General features: G+C 43.6%; 1 protein-coding gene across 5 annotated transcripts in view; it reads right to left on the reverse strand.

Moving 5' to 3' along the window:
• Window positions 1-13,417, reverse strand: part of KANSL3 (KAT8 regulatory NSL complex subunit 3) — a 41,702-nt gene extending 28,285 nt beyond the window's left edge. For 4 of the 5 annotated variants that reach the window (XM_082672889.1, XM_082672888.1, XM_082672887.1 and 1 more), the window contains exons 1-3: window positions 13,344-13,417; window positions 12,085-12,349; window positions 8,931-9,101 (exon numbers count right to left, since the gene is read on the reverse strand). In XM_082672889.1, the coding sequence (XP_082529015.1) occupies window positions 8,931-9,101; window positions 12,085-12,299 (386 nt within the window). In that variant the 5' untranslated portion in view covers window positions 12,300-12,349; window positions 13,344-13,417. Of the gene's footprint in view, window positions 1-5,509; window positions 5,575-8,930; window positions 9,102-12,084; window positions 12,350-13,343 lie in introns of those variants that run through there. The other variant, XM_082672890.1, reaches the window with a different exon arrangement.
• Window positions 13,418-18,161: the final 4,744 nt, after the last annotated feature.

The following is an 18,161-nucleotide window of genomic DNA, read 5'->3' on the forward strand; positions in this document are numbered from 1 at the left end:
ATCTAACTACCTATCTAATCTGTATCTTAGAATGAGTAAAACTTTCTATGTATGACCTAAAACCTAGAAGCCATAAAAAGAAGAAAGATAAATGTAACTACATAAAAATTTCAAATTTCTATAAAGGAAAAAATTAAGTATCATAAATGAAGTCAAAACACAATGAAAAAATAACTACTGTTTCATTAAAATAGAAAAAGCCTCTAGAAAACTATTAAGAAAAAGACAAAACACTCAAAACAAAAACAATGGGCAAAGAACATGAAAAGGCAGTTCATGAAAAGGCAGTCAACCCCCTTGGGCCTTCCCTGGTGGTCCAGTGGTTAAGAATCTGCCTTCCAATGCAGGGCATGTAGGTTCGATCCCTGGTCGGGGAAATAAGATCCCACATGCCATGGGGCAACTAAGCCTGTGCTCTAGAGCCTGCGCGCCACCAACTACAGAACCCACACGCTGCAACTACTGAGCCCACACGCTCTAGAGCCTGTGTGCCACAACTAGAGAGAAGTCCACACACCACAACGAAGAACCTGGTGCTGCAGCTAAGACCCGATGCCAAATAAATAAATAAATAAATATTAATAAGTAAATGTAGGGACTTCCCTGGTGGTGCAGTGGTTAAGAATCCGCCTGCCAATGCAGGGGACACGGGCTCGAGCCCTGGTCCGGGAAGATCCCATATGCCGCAGAGCAACTACGCCCGTGCACCACAACTACTGAAGCCCGCGCACCTAGAGCCCGTGCTCCGCAACAAAGAAAATCCACCGCAATGAGAAGCCCAGGCACTGCAACGAAGAGTAGTCCCTGCTCGCCACAACTAGAGAAAGCCCACGCGTAGCAGCGAAGACCCAATGCAGCCAAAAACAAAATAAATCAATTTTTTAAAAAATGTAGTCATAAGAAGTTCAGTAGTACACTGTTGTGTGTTCCAGGGATGTTCCAGATCCCTGGAAACTTTGCTGATGGAAATATAAATTAGTACCGCCTTTTGGAAAACCAATTTTGGAAAAAAATCAATCAAAAACCTAAATCAGATCATGTCACTTGGCTCAAACCCTTCAATCGCCCCATTTCAATCAGCTGAAAGCCCAAGTCCTTGCAATGGGCTGTCTGGACCCCCCCGCCTCTCCAACCTCATCCTCCATGACTGTTCCCAGCTTACTGTGCTTCCCCCCATTGCCCCCTCCCTTTATCTCCCCCATGCACATCCAGCATGCTCTCACAGCACAGACTGGGCCCCCTTACCTGAAACAATGGCTCCCCCTCCCATCTCCAGGTCCTCGTTCAACTGTCACCTACTGAGGCTTTCCCTGACTCACCTGTACTTAAAACTGCCGACACCTCACTCCCACCCTGGGATTCCCTATCCCCCCTTCCAGCCATACCACCACCTCACATTGTATCCATTTTATTTATTTGCTTGGTTTGTCCTCCTCTGCTAGAATGTAAAGGCCAAGATGGCCGAGATTGTTGTCCATTTTAAGTGCTACATCCCCAGCACATAAAGCAGTGTCTGACACAGAGTAGGGACTTGAACATCTGCTGAATAAAGAAACAGATGAATTGTGTGCATACTACGTTCTAAATCCTGTAAATAGTGGAGTACAAATTCAAACCCTCTCACTCCCTACCACAGAAGCGCCTGGGTCCTGAGCAGCAGAGGAACACGGATACACCATGTGGGCCAACTGTAAATTGAGCCCTTCACTATACAGGGTGCCTGAACCGCAAGGAAGTTGCTTCAAACAACTTCAGCAATCTCCATTTCTCTTACTTTATAACAGACTAGCACCTTTCCCATCATAACCCACCAACCAGACACCCTCTTTTCTACAGGTCATCTCTCTAACAACAAGGCCCAGTAAACATGCAGGTGGAAGGCAAATTACCCTTTGTTATGCACACTGCACAGTTATCCCATTATCCTTTCCTTCTGTAAAATAAAATCTCCACCTACCACGTCTCCAGTTTGACAACTTACCACAGTTACACAGTCCAGGAGAACACTAGCTATGAGCCAGGAGCTGGCTGTGTGCCCTCAGTCTCCTTGACTGTAAAAGAGATGGACTAGATGATCTTCACGGTTCCTTCTAACAGTAAAAAGCTCAGGTAGCTATGACTACTGATGGGAGCAAGCTGAAGTCCAGGATCACAGAATTCTTCAGGGGTACCCTCTACCTGTAGTAGCTTTGTTGCCAAAGCTCAATCCGCCTTAACCTCCAAAGCCTCCCATCCTTTCATAACCCCTTGTGGCATACTAGAAGCAGTCTTAGGTTTCCTGGAATCGTTCTTTTTCTTATTTTCCCATAGCTCTCTTGGCTTAATTTCTGCTACTTCATTAGGATTTGGTCAGTTTTTGTTGTGCCTTGATATTCAGAGAGATTCTGGATTTGGGAGGTAGGGGAGTAGAAGCTTTTACTCCAAGTTGGGACTCAGGATACTTTGGGACCAGGAAGGTTTGTGGGAACCAGCACCTTCCAGCCCACTGGTTCATAATCTCATTTTCCTTCACATTATTTAAATGTACGACACACTAACATGAGTAGCATGTCTCATATGTATAGTGATTCTTGGATGGGCTTGGGGATTTGGTGGTGGTGGGAGGAGACAGAGGATGTCCACAAGTGGTTATAAAAAGCTCTCTGGGGCTTCCCTGGTGGCGCAGTGGTTGAGAGTCCACCTGCCGATGCAGGGGACATGGGTTCGTGCCCCGGTTCGGGAAGATCCCACATGCCGCGGAGCGGCTGGGCCCGTGAGCCATGGCCGCTGAGCCTGTGCGTCCGGAGCCTGTGCTCTGCAGCGGGAGAGGCCACAACAGTGAGAGGCCCGTGTACCGTTTAAAAAAAAAAAAAAAAAAAAAAAAAAAAAAGCTCTCTGGAGATACATGGATATTTCCATTTTAATAAACTTCTTTGCTTTTAATGGCTGGCTCTACCCTACTGGTTGGCATTTAGGTTGTGTCCCTTTTATTGCTATTATAAACAGTCACAGTGACCATCCCTCCTCTCCCCAATACACTCAAACACACATCTATTCTATCCATATCTTTACACGGTTGTGCAAGTATCTCTGAAGGATAAATCTCTTGAAGTGGAAATGAAAGATGTGTTAAAATTTTTGAATTTCAGTTCTGTGAAAATAATATGTATAAAGAACCTGCGACATCTTGAAAGCAGTATTATACTGCAGCCTTACCCCCAGCAGCAATGCTCAGTGATGATCAAACAGGTTAAACAATGAATACAATTTCTTCATGTTCAACAATCTCTTGACCTTTCTCAAAGCCCATTGATCATGTTGCAAACCTTAATCCCAAGGACAGAGAATGAGGTATAATTTTTATTTATGAGGTACCGACAGTGTTTCCAAAATTATCCTGTTCTTTATTATACAACAGGATGTTTTCTCTATTTGTTTTTCTTACTCTACATTTATCCTGAAACCCGAAATGACAGGAGCAAGGAAAATGATGTGAACAAAATGGGAAGGGGACTACAAGCTATTTAGAAGTTACTACCATACACCAATGTCAGCTGAAATTAGATTGAAAAACCACGATGTTGAGAATCTAAAATCCCCAGAAAAAGTTCTTAGGATTGTTGCTGGATATATAACAAAGTGATTCCAAGAACTGAAACATGTTCTCTATATTTTGCCAGTTTCGTGGGAGGCTGGAAAATTAAGTGGGCAGAAAAAAATGATCTAACCCAAGATTAAGAGCATGCAAAAGATATAATTAAGGAAAAATTTAAAAACAGGAGACAGAATTTTAAATACAAGTCTAAACAGTCAAATAGCTGATGGGAACTGTGGTGAGTCAACACGCTCCCCCCACCTAAACCTATTCAATTTTCATGAGTGCAAAAATGCCTTCTCTCCATTGCTTAGATGAGATCAGACACTAATGTTCTCCACGCTCCCACTGAACCCAAATGACATTCTGACTTCTGGCTCCTCTTATCCAAAGCAGCCAAAAAGTCACATCAGTCCCAGAACCTGATATTTTCAAAGGTAATTCTTTCTCTGATACTAATTCAATATTAAAATGTCTAAAGGATTTTTTTTTTAAACCAGAAGGCAAGCAGAGAGACAGAAAGAACATCAGAGAGAAGAAAAAGGTCACACTTACTTTTTCAGATTATAAAATTCTTTGCTTAAACACCAGGAGAAAGGAAGAGAGGAATGACAGGGACAGAGAGAGGCAGGGAGAGAGGAAGGGAGAGGGAGGGAAAATAAACAACTCAAAGATCTTGAACTCAAAATTTCAAACATCCATCTGAGATTAACATATAGATACATATAATATTGAGAGACATAATTAGAGCAAATTTAGAAAAGAAGAATTTTTTTCAATTGAATTCAGAAGTTCTGATTTCTAAGATAAGACAACCTGCTTTAGGACACTAGATTCTTTTACTGAAATGTTGACAACGTCCTAAAATCCATTTGAGAGCAACGCCCCAAAGTATCATATGTCAGCGGTATTTTGTTAAATGTCTTTGAAAAGCTGTTCATCTAATTAAACTTGGCATTTGACAAACATCTGGGGGAAAAAGCTGGTCCAACTTCTTGGGGACAACATTACTACACCAGCAAATGTATAACATTTTCAAAGGTTCTCTAGGTCACACGATTTTGGCATGCAGACACAAGAACGCAATCTAGACCAGAGGTCGGCAAACTTCTTCTATAACGGACTGGATAGTAAATATTTTAGAGTTTGTGTGCCATGTGGTTTCCATCACAGCTATGCAACTCCGCAGCTGTAGTGCAAAAGCAGCTACAGACAATACCTAAATGAGTGGGCATGACTGTGTTCCAATAAAACTGTATTTATGGACACTGAAATTTGAATTTCTTGTGTCTTTTTAAAATTTTTTTTCAACCACTTAAAAATGTAAAAACCATTCTTAGCTCATGGGCCATACAAAAATAAGCAATGGGCCGGATTTGGCGCATAGGCCATAGTTTGCCAACCCCTGATCGAGACAATTAAATCAAGAAGAGAGGGATATTAAACTGCTTCATGAAATATCAGGCATTACTAGAGAAACTCAGAGTCAGTTCGGGCTGGGTGGGGGGGCCTTCATTTTCTAAACATAGAAAGTTATCTGAAGGCAGTTGCTACTAAAATAATTCAAGAGGGTGAAATAGGGCACTAAAAAAGAAAATTAAGTTTCTGAATCCACTGATAAGAGAGGTCAGTAATCTCTCTGAGGAAAAACAGATTTCTAGGGAGCTGTCCTATATAGTCCATGAGTTCTTGATGTGGGAAACTGTAATTTTACATGATTTTATACAGGAAGAAAAGAAGCAGCAATTTAACAATCAAATCAAGGGAAAGAATGGCAACAAGATGATTACAATCAAGCAGAGAGAACTAACTGCAACCTCCAAACAGGCTACAGATCCAGAACTTGGGGACAAGGTCATAAAGTGGTGACCTCTGAAATTGAAGTCAGTAAGTACCATCAAATAATGAAATTAACTGTGTGCAAAAGTAACCTACCTGAAGAGATGGTTTGTAAGCCTGTTGCTAATGGGAGAAGGACGCCTCCAAAATCTCATCAGACACTAAAAGACAAATAATCTGAGATAAACTGAGCGCTAATTAATCATATCCATCTGTGGCAATGTCATAACACAGGGATGGAGGTCCACATGGAGAAAGACAAGCCAAAGATTAGAATCTGTCAGTGTTTCTCTGCCGGACTGGGCAGGTGGAGGTGTGCCCTGGCCTAACTCTGTGGGCCCATCTTGCTTCGAGGAAAGATGGGTGCATCCAGCTACCTTGTTGAAGGAGGGCACCTCCTGTGCAGACTGTCCACTCGCCATCCACTGTGCAAACAGAATAGCTTCCCAGATTCTCCTACTGAGAATCAATGCTCTGGGCCAGGCCACCCCAGTGTCTCATCTGCCTTGCAGTTGTATCTCTCCTTATAAATTAAGAAACTGGTATTCATATGTATTATTAAGTCTCTGATGACTTTGGTAAACATGAAGAGTCCCCCAAAACCTTCTGATCATGACCATGGGCGAACTGATCGAAAAATTCATGCAATTCTCCCATGCAGTTTCTGAAACTGCAAACTGAGGACAAGGCAACCAACACCATAAAGGACACATAAGTGTGAGGCCACCTTGTTCAGCCATAACTAACTGGTCTCTCTTTTTACTACCCTTAAAGAGAACGTATAGTAGTTGAGAACACTGGGCTCCAGAGTCAGACTGCTCGCTTTAAACAAATCCTTGCTCCACTACTTCCTAAGGTTTCTTCAACTCCCTGAGCTCGGTTTCTTCATTTGTAAAACAGAGATGAAGAAGGGATATGCCTAGGAGAGTTGTGAGATTTAAAAGAGAGAATGCATATGAAGCGCTTGGCACAATGCCTGGCACCTAGAAAGCACTCAAAAAATGGTAGTTCTTTTTTGTTACTACCATAGTCAGTATTTTTAGTACTATTAACTGTAACAATGGTGATAAACTACTTTCCTGAATTCACTGACTCCGGTAATACTCTAGTAGCTGATCTTCATTCACAGCAGTTTTCCTCTTTATCTGAAGCTCTAGAGAGCACTTCCCCTTCTTAGGGCACAACGTTAATTCCAATTGAAGACCCCGAACAACTTCTGCAAAAGCTCTTCAGCCAAGGTGCAGAACTGCTCCTCCTTCAACAGCTACTATCCTAATCACATAAGCACACCAGCTCAGTCTCATTCCCTGCTTCCAGCCAAACTCATAAACCATGCCAATTAGCCTCAAACTTTCCTACCCTTCCTGCTATCAAATTACTTCTTTTTCTTCCATTATTATAAAGTAAGAGCTCTCCAACATTATGGCAAGTTTACCACTTACCAACCCCTGATATAAAGATCTTAACACTCCCTTAGTAGGTAAATACATATAGAGAGAGCCATGAGGGAAATGCAAATTAAAACCACAATAAGATGTCACTTTATACCCACTAGAATGGTCATAATAAGAAAAAGACAGATTAAAAACAAGTGTTGCCAAAGATGTGGAGAAACTGGAACTCTCATACACCGCTGGTGGGAATGTAAAATGATGTAGCCCTTTTGGAGAACAATCTGAAAATTCCTCACAAGTTAGACAGAGTAATCATATGATCCAGTAATTCCACTCCTAGGTATATATGCAAGAGAAATGAAAACGTATGTCCACACAAAAACAAGTATATGGGGACTTCCCTGGTGGGCCAGTGGTTAAGAATCCATCTGTCAATGCAGGGGACACGGGTTCGAGCCCTGGTCCAGGAAGATCCCACATGCTGCGGAGCAACTAAGCCCATGCGCCACGACTACTGAGCCTGAGCTCTAGAGCCCTCGAGCCACAACTACTGAGCCCACATGCCAAGACTACTGAAGCCCGTTTGCCTAGAGCCCGTGCTCCGCAACAACAGAAGCCAGCACAATGAGAAGCCCACACACTGCAACGAAGAGTAGCCCCCGCTCACCACAACTAGAGAAAGCCCGCGGCAGCAACGAAGACCCAACGCAGCCAAAAATAAATAAATAAATACATTTATTTTTTAAAAAACAAGTATATGAACATTCAAAGTGACATTATTCGTAATAGCCAAAAAGTGTTAGCAACCCAAATATCCATCAACAGATGAATGGATAAACAAAATGTGGTACATCCATACCATAGAATATCATTCAGCATTAAAAGGGAATGAAATATTGACACATGCATCAACATGGATGAATCTTGAAAACATTATGCTAAGTGAAAGAATCCAGTCACAGAAGACCACGTTCTGTATGATTCCATCTATATAAAATGTTTGCAAAAGGCAAATTTAGAGAGACAGAAAGTAGACTGGTGGTTGCTAGGCGCTGGAGGGGTTGGGAGGAAATGGGAAGTGACTGCTAATGGGTATGTAGTTTCTTTTGGGGTTAAGGAAAATGTTCATCAAATTGACTGTGGGGATGAATATACTAAAAACCACTGATAGTACACATTAAATAGGTGAATTGTATGGTACGTAAATTTTATCTTCATAAAGTTTTATGTAATAAATAAAAGATAAATAAATATCTGCCAAATGAACAACAAATGACCTAAAGAGGAGTGCTGGGTCCCCACGGCGAGTAGGCTGTAAGCGAAAAAAACTAGGCAGCAAACTCATCAAAGTGGGGTGAAGTGTTCCCCCAAAACCACAGACTACAAATCTTTTTTTTTTTTTTTTTTTTTTTGCAGTACGCGGGCCTCTCACTGTCGTGGCCACTCCCGTTGCGGAGCACAGGCTCCGGGCGCGCAGGCTCAGCGGCCATGGCTCACGGGCCCAGCCGCTCCGCGGCATGTGGGATCTTGCCGGACCGGGGCACGAACCTGTGTCCCCTGCATCGGCAGGCGGACTCTCAACCACTGCGCCACCAGGGAAGCCCTACAAATCTATTTTTAAAAGTCACTCAAATCAAACATCTGTTAGCTTTTCGTACGACTCCAGAACGTTTTCACTACCCTAATTACAGACAATGTAAATACAGTGTCATACAAATGGACATTTATTTAACAGGGTTTCTTTTTCTAGCAGTCTGGGTAACTCAGACGTACACGTATGTTAGTACATAACATAACATGTACTGTATATGCTAGAGAGCAGGTCACGCCTATCAAATTTAACTCATTTATTTGTTCAATCAACATTTACTATATGCCTACTATGTGCCAGGCAATGTCCTAGGTGTCAGGGATCGAAAGATGGCTGAGACACAAGCTCTCCTCCCCAGAAGCTCACCGCACAGCGAGCTGAGAGTTATCATGCAGAGACAGGAGAACGTTCTGACTCGTGTGGCTACAGATGAAATAAGCCCCTAATAAATGTGTTTCAGTGAAAACGATACGCATTTACAGTGCGGTGACTACTAACCCTGGAGTGCCCGGTCTTCTCAGAAGCAGCCTACCTGTTGACGTGCTCCTCCCAGTCCTCCGGAGGGGGAGGTGCATCCGCGTCGGTCCTGGCGAAGATGACATGCCGTTCACACTCATTCATCACGCTGCGTGCCTTCTGATTGTCATAAAGTGGCACAGGGGTTGACGTGACTGTCTCCACATCTATTGGGACATCTGACTCGCTGTAAAGAAGTGAGGAAATACCAGCCACACGTACTTCACACAACACAGGTATTTAACGATCATCTGGTTGCCAAAAATGTCTCTTTAATATAATCAGCTTTTATTTATTTATGTGTTTTGGCTGCGCCGTGCGGCGTCTTAGTTCCCCGATCAGGGATTGAACCCGCGCCTCCTGCATTGGAAGCGGGGAGTCTTAACAACTGGACCGCCAGGTAAGTCCCTAATCAGCTTTAAAGTATGCATAAGCATATTATATCCACAAGAAAATTATGATCCAAAGTCATCTTTCCCACACTTGTCTAGATCTCTGCCCTCTGACATGCTGGTATGTGCTGGGGGAACACAAAGTTGTTTTAAAATGAACCTATGCAAAAATGACAAAGAGCTATTTTTTTTAAAAGGACAAATATATTCCCTAAGCATATAGTTGATTGCCTAAACGTGCTTTCCAATACAGTAGGTATAAGCCACGTGGAACTATTTAAATTAATAAAAATTAGAGGGAATTCCCTGGTGGTCCAGTGGTTAGGACTCTGCACTTTCACTGCCGAGGGCCTGGGTTCATTTTCTGGTTGGGGAACTAAGATCCTGAAGCTGTGCAGCGTGGCATAAATAAATAAATAAATAAACAGAATTAAAAATTCAGTTCCTCAGTCACACAAGCCACATTTCAAGTGCTCAACAGACATATCTGCCTAAGGCTACCATGTTGGACAGAACAGATATAGAACACTTCTATCACTACAGAGTTCTGTCGGGCGGTGTTGGTCTAGAGTTTTACATAAATTCATACAAACTTGCCCTTTCCTTAGCAAGTCAACTGGTAGTTAATGATATGCTATAAAAGCCTATGATTGTCTAAGACAGATCACCTGGAATGCAGACGCCTTAGCTTACTCACTCTGTAAGGAGCCTACAACAGAAACAAACATAAGTGGATACCTGAAGGATCTTTCATATTTTAAAATGTTAAAGAAATCCTAGTGCCATGAGGGTCCTTCACTGCACCAACTTTGTCACCCAAAATCCGATGTCAATCAAACTGGCCCACTGGCTATCTACCGAACATCACTTTAACTTTTTGACCTCAAGGATGTTATTGTATCCATTCCCAATGGCTGGAATAATTACACCATTAGGAAATGAAGTGAAATAATGTGCAGCTAGATTTGGTGGTGGGTGAAAGAGCTGATTATCTTCTGTGGACCAGACATTGGACAAGATACTTAGACTTGTCTTCCTAAAATAGAACTCCTGATTTCACCATTCCAACCACATCTTCCCCAAGCCTTCCCCGACTCATGGCACCACCCAGCTGCTCAAGCCAGAAATCTAAGAGTCATCCGAATGTTGCCTTTCCCCTTAACCCTGGCTACTCCTTCCAATTCACTACAGCAGGGCATGTTGGATGGACCTACAAAATACACCTCAAGGCCAACCGTTTTTCTCCACCTGTTACTATTCCTGCTCCATCAGGCTCATGATCTCTGGCCCCAACCACTGCAATGGTCTTCTAGCAGGTCTTATCTACTCCACTCCTGCACTATAATCTATTCAACAAAAATTCAGAGTGATCTTTTCAAATAAAAATCCAATCTCTAGCTTAAAATCCTTCAATGACTTCTTACCAACTCTTAGAATCAAATTCCTACATGAGGTAGCCTCTGCCAACTTCTCCCTTAGCTCCCACTTATACCCCCATTGCAACCACATTCTGGACCCAATGGCCTGAAAAGAGTTCCTAAAACATGCCAAACTCCCACTTTCAGGGCCAATATGTGGAGCCAGTCTATAAAAGGACATAATTTTCTGAGTACTGAAATGACCAAATCCACAAAATCTCACTTTAAGAAAATATCATGAGATATGAACACAGGAGTCTCAATATCAAGAAGCTATTACATAACTAAGAGAAAGACCTCAAATTCTATTTAAAAGAGCTCTTCAGTTATGCCCTAGGCCAGAAGCATCAGGATTATGCTGGATTATTCCCTAAAGTCACAGACCCCATGCCCTGTACATTCAAAGCAGGCCAACAAAATGCTGCCCTCACTGGGAAAAGAAATAAAAACCACTATTCTACACGTGTTGAACACACACATCATGGTACTTCTAGCTCATTAAGGCTCACTGGGGGATCTAAAAAAGCAAAACACGAGATCTCTATTCTCCAACAAACCTAAAACCTGTGCCAGGGGAAAGATTAAACATCAGGTCAGATTAAAACAAACAAACAAAAAAACCTCTTCCCAATAAAAGTTTATAAAATTATTAAGGGCATGATTTAAGCATCAAAATAGAATATATCAACAAATCTTGAAACACCAGTAATCAGAACACCTTAAAGGTCAAAAGAACTGCTAAATGAGTTTATTTAGGCCAAATGTAATTCTATCACATATTACATGGTAAATTTATTAAAAAGTCCTTACCCTATAATGTAGGCGGGCTGAATATGTAACCAGACCTAGGAAGGGTTAAGACCAACCCATGGTGACAGTTCTGTAACAAGCTAAGACAGAAAGCAAGGTCCTGGGGCATATGCTCCTCAACTTTCCAGGTGAAGCCAGGAAAGCAAATCGAATTACCATAGAAAGGCTATTGCTGCCAGTGTTGGAGCCAGATCACTGGACTGAAGGAATGCGTCTAATCCTAGGTGGCAGTGTTTAAAAGCCAACTCTTCAGTCTTTTTCTTCACAGTTGAAACAATCCTCTTCAATTCCTCTTCCCAGACAAGTCCTGTTATCTAAGTTGTTTGCTTTCCTTTGAACATCTTGCTTTCCTAACTCATTAGATGTCTTGATGTAGGTGTCCACATATAGGCCTGATAACCTCACGATGTTTAACAGTGATGCCTGAATTAAACATCCAAGCCCCACCCCCCCTTTACCATCTCCCACAGTAAAATCCGCTCTAATCTCCAAATCTGATCACTGCCCAGTTAGGGCAATGGCCACCCTTAGGAGAGAAGCCCAAACTCACATGGTACTTTCGTGCTGCCTCCGGGGAGTAACAAAGAGCATGCGGGTGGGGCGGGCACTACTGGCATCTGGGTGGGCACTCCACGGCTTGGCATAGCTATGATCCAGAAACACCAGGTCCAGCTCCCGCTCATGCACCGAAAGCTGGAAGAGCAGCGAGGTGCCCATGCGCCGCGCTGACGTCTGGAAGTCCCTCTCCCCACCGCGGTGGGCCATGTCAGAAGAAGGGCAGCAAGTCAGAGAACGGGTACCTGCATGCTAGTCACCTGCAGTGAAAAGTTCCAGTTTAAGTCAATTCAAATGCTCAGAATTTCTTCCAACCTAGAACATCTAACAGGCTTCTTACTTTTGTGACCTTCTAGCATTCGTCACTGAGTATCCATCACACTACAGACCCTTGCCCACGTAGGGAGGGTTCCTGAGATCCCACTCCACCACCAAAAAAGGCTATAGCACCACCTCTATCCTCAATCTCTACAATTTGGTCCACTGCAAAGCCGAGGGACTCCAATGTTCACCAAGGCAGATACTAAACTTGCTTGGCCAGCGCCCTAATTTCCTACGTGGGCGGGACGGGTTTTGGCAAACACGAGGAATTACAAATACTAATAATTCTGAAGCTAAGGGTCTCTACGGCTGCACACCATTCTCGAAAGCTTCCCAGAGCCGTCTCCAGCAGTAGCGTGAGCATCCCAGGAACAGCTGCTTAACGTGGGCCTCATGGAAGCCCTTGACGTCTCGTTTGTGTTAAACAAAAGTTTTGCAACGACTTCATAATGTTCTGGAGTTTTAAAAATATACAGGTGAGAGCTCCTCCCCAAAATCTGTAACAATGCTATGCGAGGAAGACCCCTCTCCCTCACCGAGGCCGGGGTGGTCCCTGGGGAACCGCCCTCCGCTCCAGGTACCCTTCGGGGGTCCAGCCACCGAGCCTCAAAACCGCCCCAGCTGGTAGCCAGGGCTTGTGATTCGCACGTTACAGACGGAGGCGCCGGTTCAGGGGGATGGAGTGACTTAGCCAAGGTCACCGAGAGTTCACGACGAGGAGGAGCCGCCTCCCGCCCACCCCGGCCCCGCGCAGCGCCCGCGTCACGGCGGCCCGAGCCCGCCCCCGGCCCCACACGGCCGTCCGACCCAGGCCGCCCGGTCCCCGCGCGCCCTGGGAGCCCGGAGGTCCTCACCGAGACCCCGCCCACACCGACCCGGGCCTCGACCCCACCCCGGGCCCGCCACCCCCGCCGGGGCCGACCCTTCCCTCACCCGCAACCTTCCAGCCGCGCGCTCAGCCCTGGCCGGATTCCTGTGCGCTTGCGCATTACCGCCTCCAAGCCCCGGCGCCCCGGGCACCGAACAAAACGCGGAAGTGGATTACAGCCTGGGAAGGGAGGGGCGGTGAGCCGCAAAACCCGGAACGCATATAGCTGCGGGGGAAGAGAAGAGCCCAGAACGCGAGCGGGTCTCGCAGCCAAGACAGCGCAGAGTCCGGAGTTCGGGCCTCTTGCATCTTCAGCAGGGAAAACTAGGGCGAGGGAGGAGGCTGGCTCCTGCAGCCCCTGTTCTCGCTTCCCCGCATTGTTGCTTTGCCGGGTGGCTGGCATACTTCTTTCCTTTAATTAATTTTTATTGGAGTATAGTTGCCTTTTTTCAAATCTATGTAAATAACTGTTTAAGAAACAGACTTACAGGGGCTTCCCTGGTGGCGCAGTGGTTGAGAATCCGCCTGACGATGCAGCGGACACGGGTTCGTGCCCCGGTCCGCGAAGATCCCACATGCCGCAGAGCGGCTAAGTCCGTGAGCCATGGCAGCTGAGCCTGTGCGTCCGGAGCCTGTGCTCCGCAACGGGAGAGGCCACAAAAGTGAGAGGCCTGCGTACCGCAAAAAAAAAAAGTAAACAGTAAGGTCCTACTGTATAGCACAGGGAACTGTACTCAATATCTTTAAATAAACTATAATGGAAAAGAATATGAAAAAGAACATATATACATATATGTGTGTGTGTGTGTGTGTGTATGTGTGTGTGTGCGTGTATAACTGAATCACTATGCTGTACACCAGAAACAAACACAGCATTGTAAATCAACTATACTTCAATTAAAAAAAAACTGTTTAATTTATAATTGTGATAGTAAGGGCTGGTATTTAAAGAATGCCAATCAAGTTCTAAGTAACATAAATAACCTACTTCATTTAATCCTCTCAGTGACTTTATATGCTAGGTTCTATTATAGTCATATCCATAGAAGTCAAGTATTTTGCCTAAGGTTACACAGCTAGTAAGTATCAAAGGCAGAACTGGAACCAGGCAGCCTGGCTTCAGAACCTCCTCACAGCTCCATTCCCCACCATGCCTACTGCAATAAGGAAAAGTGGATGGTGATCTGAGCACGTAGAACAGCAAGCCAGGCTTGGCTTGGGTGATGGGGTGGGTGTCCCTGGGAAGGTGACCTTAAAGCTGAAACCAAAGGAAGAGAATACGGTAGCATGGTAGATGCTGGGTGAGAAGCTCTCCAGGAGAAGGAACAGCAAAGACAAAGGCTCTGGGGCAGAAAACAGCTTTAGAATATTAAAAAAAAAAAAAAAAAAAGTGGCAAGAACAGTGTAGCTAGGAAGCAGTGGTCAATAAGTGGAGAGAGATGAGGTTGGAGAGGCAGACATAACTCAGACCCTAAAAGGCCCCAGATGCCCCAGTAAGAATTCTGGTACTGACCATAGATTGCTTTGAGTTAACTTTCCTCTGTGTTTTGTAAAGAGAGAGTAGATCCTAAAGTGGGGGATGTTAACCTTCTTTGTATCCTTCAGAGAACATAGCCAGGATATAGGGAATGGATCCTGTGTTGACTGATTGATGACCGATCAGTTGGTTGACTGACTGACAGTGGGACACCAAGGCAAGAAACGTGGTTCAAGAAGAAAAATAAATCTTTACCACTTCACACCCACTAGGATGTCTAAAAAAATCAATGGTGACAACAAAAAATGTGATAAAAAGTGTTGGCAAGTACATGGAGAAATTGAAACCCTTGTACATCGCTGATTGGATGGTAAGATGGTGCGACCTCTTTGGAAAACAGTCTGGCAGCTCCTCAGAATGTTAAGCATAGAGTTACCATATGACCCAGCAATTCCACTCCTACATATATACTCAAGAGAATTGAAAACATATGTACACATAACAAGTACGCAAATGTTCACAGCAGCATTATTCATAATAACCCAAAAATGTTAACAACCTAAATGTCCATCAACTGATGAATGGATAAATAAAATGTGGTATATCCATACAATGGATTTATCAGCTCATAAAAGGGAATGATGTACAGTTGTCACCTGGTATCCAGATTGGTTCCAGGACCCCCCTTGGATACCAAAATCCACAGATGCTCAAATCCTTTACATAAAACCTACACACATCCTCTCAAATACTTTAAATCATCACTAGATTACTTATAATTCCTAATACAAGGTAAATGTTATGTAAATAGTTGCTGATGCACAGAAAATTCAAGTTTTGCTTCTGGGAACTTTATGGAATTTTTGTTTTTTAATATTTTCCATCTGCAGTTGGTTGAATCCATGGATGTGGAACCCATGGATTCGGGGTGGCCAACTGTACTGATACATGTTACAAAACGGATGAACCTTGAAAACATTATGCTAAGTGAAAGAAGCCAGACACAAAGGCCACATATTATATGATTCCATTCATATGAAATGTCAGAATAGCAAATCTATAGAGACAAAGTGGATTCATGGTTTCCAGGGGCTATGGGAAGGGAGAAATGGGAAGAGACTGCTAATGAATATGAGGTTTCTTTTCAGGGTGATGAAATGTTCTGGAATTAGATAGTGATGACAGTTGCACAACCTTGTGAATATACTAAAAACCTGAACAGTACTGTTTAAAAGACTGAATTTATGGTATGTGAATTATATCTTAGTAAAGCTGCTATTAAAAAAATGCTTTATTGTTTTAAGACACTGAGATTTTTGGAGATGTTTGTTACCTCAGCATAACATAGCCCATCCTGACTGATACATCCAGCCAGACTATCAGTCAAGTGCAAGGGTGGAATAAAGACATGTGCAGACCTACAAACACTCAAAAAATTCAGAAAGCTATGGAAAATTGTGTTCCACTAAGATGAGAGAGTAACTCAAGAAAGAGGAAAGGATCTGGGAAACAGAGTCCAACACAGGAGACAAACGGGGGAATTCTAAAACTGGTGGTGAAGAAGGGAAGCCCCAGGATGATAGCTGTGCTACAGGGCTGGGAGCAACCAGTGTAGACTAGAGAGGAGAGGAGGCCAGGAGAGATCTCCCCAGGGCTCAGGGAAAATGAAAAAACTGGTAAAATACCTGATGGATTTGAACCTGGGGGAGACTGTATTAAAAGGAGATCACAGAGCTGTTGAAAGATGTTAAAAGACTTGGTCAGACTTTTAAGAAAAGCAAGCAAATGAAAAAACGAAGCAATTTGTAAATTACAGAAAAACACAAAGTTGTATTAGAAAGGACGAGGAGGACTTCCCTGGTGGCACAGTGGTTAAGAACCCACCTGCCAATGCAGGGGACACGGATTCAAGGCCTGGTCCAGGAAGATCCCTCATGCCGCAGGGCAACTAAGCCCGTGCGCCACAACTAGAACCTGCACTCTAGAGCCTATGAGCCACAACTACCCAGCCCGTGTGCCACAACTACTGAAACAACTAAGCAATGAGCAACTAAGCCCGTGCTCTGCAACAAGAGAAGCCACCGCAATGAGAAGCCGGCACACCGCAACGAAGAGTAGCCCCAGCTCACCACAACTAGAGAAAACCTGCGCAGAGCAACGAAGACCCAACGCAGCCAGAAATTAATTAATTTAAAAAAAAGAAAGGATGTGGAATTGGAGGGTACTACTTGATCTGCAGTTAAAAAAACATACATTATTATAAAAATGAAAATACTGAATGTAGATTTAGCTCCCAAATGAGATACAATTATGAGAACAGGATGCAGGAAAGGCAGGTGTAACAAAGCTGCCATGGTGTGATAAACAGCAGTAGATAATATCTAAAAGTGATGAGTTGGGGGAAGTTTGGGAGAGAGAAGCTAGGAGGTGGGAAAGGAGTGAGAGATGATATAAAAGAGATGACTTGATAGACAGAGTCTCAAAGTGAAAAATTCAAGGGATGCTATTTAAATATGCTATTTAGAGGTTAATACTACTATTAGGATGACAGGAAAAGAGCAGCCTTCGGTCCATCTCTCCCCACGCTTAACTCTCTTTCCCTGGCACTTATCCTGAGCCTTCGTTCTGCTGTTTTTTTCTTTATACTCTGATCAGCACTGTGTATGGGTTTGTATCTTTTCTCTGCCCCTCTTCCTTCCTCAGCACACCAGGTTTATCATTTTTTTCATTCTTTGCCAATTTGGGAGGTGATAAATGGTATCTTGTTGTATTTCTTTGCTTATTAAGGAGGTTGAATTTTTTTTAACATCTTTTTTGTTTTTTGGGCTTCTGAGTCCAATTTGGCAAAGTGATAAACAGTATCTCATTGCGTTTCTTCCTTTTCTTTTTTCATAAATTTATTTATTTATTTTTGGCTGCATTGGGTCTTCGTTTCTGTGCATGGGCTCTTCTCTAGTTGTGGTGAGCGGGGGCTACTCTCTTGTGGTGCATGGGCTTCTCACTGCGGTGGCTTCTCTTGTTGCGGAGCGTGGGCTCTAGGCACGCAGGCATCAGTATATATGGCTCACGGGCTCTAGAGTGCAGGCTCAGTAGTTGTGGTGCATGGGCTTATTTGCTCCACAGCATGTGGGATCTTCCTGGACCAGTACTCGAACCCGTGTCCCCCACATTGGCAGGCAGATTCTTAACCACTGCGCCACCAGGGAAGTTCTCATTGTGTTTCTTTGATTATTAAACAGGCTGAATTTTTTTTACATCTTTTTTTTTTGTCCATTTGGACAGTCATCTAATCTATACTTTGCCCCATTTTCCTTTGGAGTATTCATCTTTTTCTTATTGAATTATAAGAGCTGTTGCAAACATTCCCTACTTTGATATACCTTTTTTTTTTTTTTTTGTGGTACGC

Source organism: Grampus griseus (genome assembly GCF_964374135.1).
Source record: "Grampus griseus genome assembly, chromosome: 15".
NCBI classification, from domain to species: domain Eukaryota; kingdom Metazoa; phylum Chordata; class Mammalia; order Artiodactyla; family Delphinidae; genus Grampus; species Grampus griseus.